The 5,923-nt window shown below is 36.7% G+C and overlaps 1 protein-coding gene across 1 annotated transcript; it reads left to right on the forward strand.

Moving 5' to 3' along the window:
* Positions 1 to 743: 743 nt before the first annotated feature.
* Positions 744 to 1,905, forward strand: LOC127813423 (elicitor-responsive protein 3-like). Its single transcript, XM_052354384.1, has 3 exons — positions 744 to 883; positions 1,400 to 1,514; positions 1,650 to 1,905. The coding sequence occupies exons 1-3, from the start codon at positions 744 to 746 to the stop codon at positions 1,701 to 1,703; spliced, it is 309 nt and encodes a 102-aa protein (XP_052210344.1). The 3' UTR covers positions 1,704 to 1,905.
* The last annotated feature ends 4,018 nt before the right edge of the window (positions 1,906 to 5,923 follow it).

Consider the following 5,923-nt stretch of genomic DNA (forward strand, 5'->3'; position numbering starts at 1 on the left):
CCCAAACTAAGGGGTACAAATAACTCGTCCCAGTTTAATTGAACCGGGGTCGAGTGTTTTCTTCTGAGGAATCTACCACTTTTTCTCTCTCTTTTGGCCGGAAAATGCCATGGGGAAAGCTCGAAGTGCTTCTGGTCGGCGCCAAGGGTCTGGAAAGCACTGATTTTCTCTGTAAGAATCCTTTGAAATTCGCCTTTTTGTCATCCAGATCGCTGGCGATCGAATGATCGACTTTGTTGTTTTGAGTGATTTTCCAATTGCAGTCTGTTTGGCTGCCGAGAAACTGGAAGAATTCGAAGGACATGTAGCTTGAACGTTATTTTTAGCTCAGCTGATGTTTTGATGTATAAATCTGCGTTTTGGAATTGCTAGGAAGATCATCTTTTGTTCTGTTAAATTAGGTTGACATGATCGCTATTTTCAAATGCCAGTTTGAATTCCATGCTACCGAATTTGCATCTTTGAAGTGGTAGTTGACCAACTTGATCTTGATCTTGGTTTTGAACTGAAATAATTGATATAGTTGTGTGTAAGATTAATATCAGATCAAAATTGAATTGGACTCAACACCCTTTATGATATTATTGAGTTCAATTCTTAATTATACATATGCTTATATTTATGTCTTGTACACTCTCTCTATATATAACTTTGTACGACAACTATATAATTCATTCAGAGCAATACGGGATGCATTGTATCGAGTCCCATGTTTCTTCTAATATTGAGTTTCACCCATACAAATGGCTAATGCAGGACATGGGTGTGAGCCGGAATGGAATGAGACCTTTTTGTTCACCCTATCAGATGGCACTTCAGAACTTTCGATCAAAATTATGGACAGTGATAGTGGTTCAGAAGATGATTTTGTGGGCAAGGCAATGTGAGTATCTTCTGTAATGAACTAAGTTATGCATCTTAAACTGGTTCGATTAATTACTAGTTAACTAAATAACCAATCTGCGCTTTGGAAGTTGCAGCTCCTCTAAACCATGATATAAGAATGAGATACCAGTTTTGTTAGCTTGGAGTCTTGAAGATTTAGTTTGCATACTGAACCTCTGCATTATTTTTGCAGGATCAGATCACACACAAAAATTAGGAGAAAAATGATACATAAATTTAGCGTGATTCGATCTTAACAAACCCACGTCCACAATCCCACAATACGAACAGTACTACAGTTTTTGCACAAAGGCCTACAAACCCTCCACGACATAGTTCTTGCACAAACAAAACCAAAACAGGTGTACTTCTTTCAGATCCCATAATTAATTTATAAAAAAGAAAAAAAAAACCCAACCTGCAATGAAAATAATTTATGTGCTTGTGTATCCAAATGCAACGCATAACATCAATTTAGGTTTTTTGAGACTTCCCTTGAATATGGTACCTACAGAATTCCACTTGAGCCAGTGTTTACAGAAGGAAGCATCCCTACAACATCATACAATGTGGTTAAAAGTGAAGAATATTGTGGCGAAATTAGAGTTGGGCTCAATTTCACCCCTGAGGTCAGTTTCTAATATGTGATCTTCAGTTTGAATCAATCTTTGCATGTGTTTGATTCCCTTCATTAGCATTTTATACATTTTAGTGTGTGTTTGTGTGTGTATACATGGCTTACCTTAGATCTGTTACCTATTCAGGAGTTGACTACGGAAGAGGAAAACCATGGTGGATGGAAGGAGTCTTCATATTGAGGAATCTCCTAGCATCCATGAATCACCATATTGTTTTCCAGAACTTGAAGCAATTGATCTGCTTGGTTGATGAGATTTTTTCCTCTTTATTTCGGGTACTTGCATGTTTGTGTAGTTTCAATTTGACGCCAATGTATCATTTTCCTTTCCTTTGCATGTACTTGTGAATTTGTGATAAAGATGCTTGGGTGTTGTGTTCTCAGATTGCCATCTTTTTAATATATGCTAAAGCTCTAAACTTGGGTTTTTGTGCTCTCAGATTGCCATGTTTTTAATGTATGCTAAAGCTTTTTAAGTCAATAATATGATAGATTGGTACTTTCTGAACCACCATAATGTAGTGTTGTTACTCAAGCCCGACCAAGTTTTCATATTTGAAAAACTACGCTCTTTAAGAAAACAAAACATACATTCAAAATGAAATATTTTAGGAGTTAGCTTGCAGATCGAATTTAAGCTGAATAGAAGGGGGATATGTTAGGTAATTGATAAAAAATAATACATGAAGAATTGATTTCACTAGATGAACCATAATTGAAGCTGAATAGAAGGGGGATATGTTGGTTTGGGTAGCTGGGGAAATGTTTTCTAAATCAAATTCTCAACTATGCTTTGATTGTGTCTTGAACCATAATTAAACTACTATGTAGCTTAAATCATCCAAATTATAGCTTAACAATTAGAAAAATGTAAAAAACATAATAAGTGAAGTTCAAGAATTAATACATGTCTAACAAAATTAAAACAATTCATGAAATATCAAAAATCATAAAAAAAACATAAAATTCAAAATTAAAAGAATATGTCAATGCATCAAACACACTCCATTTCAAAGATCTAAATTAAAATGTAGTCTAGAATTTTTTTTTTTTTTTTGTTAAAAATAGTGTTATAATGTTATTTACAACATGAGGTAAAACCTCATGAGTCATAAAAATTCAATAAGGGTGCAATGCATAAGTAAATGAAGAATAAAAGAGCATGTAATGCAAATGGGTAGTCTTCCATACCCTTATAATCTCCATAGATTAAGGCATTGACCATTCCCGTAACACTAGTCCTCTATATGACCATAGGTACACTAGAACACATATCATGCAAATGTGACCACTTCAAGCAATTCATAAATAAGTACTTACAATTGCAAGCAAAACCCCACCACTTGGGGTCATCCCTTTCCTGGTTCGAACTTCATCTCTGCCTCGGCACGAACTCTAGCTTGAGCCTTGAACTCTTCTAGGACCACGACCTCCCTGGTTGACCCTAGATGCAACCACAAAAAACCCAACTCCATTAACATCAGACATTAACCAATGCTCTCAACTTCGCCATACACTGCAAAACCATCCATCAATAGATTTTCAGACAACCCCGACCTAGAGTTTATTCCAACCAACACTTCACAATTCACATTATTCCACATAATGCTATTAACTCGAAGAGAATTAAATAAATTTACCTCAGTCATTCTGGTGGAGAAATTTGGCCAATCGCCTACATTGGCGTTGCCTTTTTGGCTACCAATTCGTTCCCAAATCTCTATTTTTGAGCTTCCGGTATACTCCATGAGTGTCAAAATAATTTTCAAAACTTTTTCCCAATTTTCTGGAATTTTTCTCCATTTTTCCTGTAACGACCCGTTAATTGGTCTAGGATTTTACGAGAAATGTGATTTTATTATGTGTGATGTGTTTTGGGCATTGTTCAAATTAAATGGGCCAAAATATTTTATGTGTTTATAAAATTACAAATTTTTGAAATGTTAATTCATGAAAATTATGTGAAATGATTAAAGAAAAGTAAAGTTGAAAAGTCAATGGGAGATTAAGTGTAGTAGATAAGTCTAGGGTCTAGAAATGTTGACAAGTCAAGGTGTGTGGGCCTAATTGGGTTTGGGTTGCTTATTTGGGCCTAAGCCATATAGTAATGTGTTGTGTATTTAGTTGATGGGTTGGGCTTGAGCTCATTGGTAAAAATTATGTTTTAAATTAAAATAGAATGGCATAAATGGGTTTTGCTCATATGTGATGTGTTTAGATTAATGGATTGGGCTTTGGAAACTTGGGTTGAGCCCAAGAAGAGATTTTGTATATTTTAATGGTTGTAATGTTGTGAAGTCGATTGGGTTTAAGGATATGTTAAGACCCTTTGAGTTGGGCTAATGAAATGGGCCTTGGACTCATGTATATAAAGTTGTGTATTTATTTAATAAAAGTTGAAATGGTATATGAAAAGTTTAAAGAGGGTTTATGTTTATGTTGTGTGTGAAAAAGAGGTAAGGATAATGTGGGTATTTCACAACTGAATGGGATAAAGAAAATGTGAAAGAAATGAAAAAGAAGGAAAATGACCATTTTAGGTTTCATGAATATATTGAAAGAGAGAAAAAGCTAAGGGTGATGGTGAAAATTCATAAATGATGATATAAAGAAAATAAGAAGGAAATAAGAAAAATGGGTTTAGATATTGTGGGTTGTGTGTGTTGTAAGTGAGGGTAAAATGGGAAAGAGAGAGAGAGAGGGATGGGTTGTTGGGGGCAAGTGGGGGTGGACGGCAAGGCCATCCTCCTTGCTTTTCCTTGCCCCCTTGATTTTTCTTCTCATTGTTCTCTCTTCTTGCATTCCCGAGCAACTTTTTCTTCTTCCTCCTTTCTTCATTTTTCTTCTTCTTCTTCCATTATTCTTGGATTGAGGATTGAAGTAAAAGGTTGCAACTAGATGTTTTCTTCTTTTAGTGCAAGCATCCCTAAGGCAAGTTCTACTTGCACTTTAAATCCTATTTTGTGCAAGTTTATTTTCTCTATTTTTTCATTTGATGCAAGATGTTGTCTTTTCCATTGTGTTGAAATCATTCTTGGTATAATGGTTTCTCTCCTTTGGTTGTAAGTGTGTATTAATTTCTTAGTTTAAGATGATTTCGAGTTTCTTTGGAAGTCTCCATGGGGTATATTTCAAACCTTAATTCAATTATCATCAAGCCACCCAAAATCTTGATTTAACAAAAATTAATTACTGACATTTATTTGGGAATATCGATTTTAGTTTCTGCGCCTGCACGAGACCTTTATTCCACCCGAAAATACATCAGGATTGTCTTACTCGCAAAATCGAACGACCCCTAGAGTCCCCTCAACTTTTCAGAAATCCCCTACTATCATTTGGTACTGACACTCATTCGGATTTATATATAATTTATTTCAAAAATTATTCTCAATCGGACTGTTTCCAGCATTATTAACCTCATCTCGAGACCCTCACCAATCTCATGCCCTCTTCCCTAGACATCGAAGTTCTGAGACACTCCTTATCATCGATTTAATAAATTTTATTAATTAATTACTCAAAATCAACTTTTGGCCTCCCCAGACCACCCGAGGTCCTTTAAAATCACTAAAATTTCTTTATTTTCCAATACCATGTAATATGGGATATTACACCCATCGTAGCACATCTAAACAAATGATGGCTACTAGAGGAGGAACAAGAGAACCGGAAGCTCAAGTGCCAGGCCACCAAGTTTCTACTGGTTAAGCTAGACCTCTACAAGAAATCCTTCACCCAGCCGCTGCTGAGGTGTGTTGGGCTCGTCGAGGCTGACTATATCTTAAGGGAGATCCACGAGGGAATTTGCGACAGTCAGATTGGAGCTCAGTCTCTTTCCCAAAAAGCACTTCGGCAATGGTACTACTGGCTAACAATGATGAGCGATGTTGTACAGTTGGTCCGGACTTGTGAGAGATACCAAAGAACTTCCAACCTAGTTCACACCCCGGCAGCTGAACTTACCCACCTGGCTTCACCTTGCCTATTCACCAGGTGGGGGTCGATATCCTCGGACCCTTTCTGCTGACGGCTAGACAAAATAAGTACTTGATAACACCCATCGACTACTTTACTAAGTGGGTGAAGGCCGAGCTTGTGGCAACTATTACTAGCCAGAGGGTAAAATAATTTCTTTAGAAATCCATCATCTACTAGTTCGATATTCCAAAGGTGATAATAACGGATAACGGCACCCAATTCGAGGATCGATCGGTGCAAGAATGGTGCCGCGAGTTGGGGATTAAGCAGCATTTTACCTCGGTGACCCATCCTCAAGTTAATGGGCAGGTGGAGCTAACAAACAGGACCATTCTACAAGGACTCCGTGTAACGACCCATTAGAGGGTTTAGATTTTATTTAGAAATTATTGAATTTCTTAAATAGTATTGTTTGAGAGG

The sequence above is a fragment of the Diospyros lotus genome, chromosome 11, assembly GCF_014633365.1.
Source record: "Diospyros lotus cultivar Yz01 chromosome 11, ASM1463336v1, whole genome shotgun sequence".
In the NCBI taxonomy this organism is placed as follows: Eukaryota; Viridiplantae; Streptophyta; class Magnoliopsida; order Ericales; family Ebenaceae; genus Diospyros; species Diospyros lotus.

Excerpts from the sequence above, each read along its gene's own strand:
- LOC127813423 (XM_052354384.1), top strand. The coding sequence starts at position 744 with ATGGCTAATGCAGGACATGGGTGTGAGCCGGAATGGAATGAGACCTTT. Across the intron at positions 884-1,399 it reads GATTTTGTGGGCAAGGCAAT|AATTCCACTTGAGCCAGTGT; the intron begins GTGAGTATCTTC and ends TGGTACCTACAG. Across the intron at positions 1,515-1,649 it reads GGCTCAATTTCACCCCTGAG|GAGTTGACTACGGAAGAGGA; the intron begins GTCAGTTTCTAA and ends TTACCTATTCAG.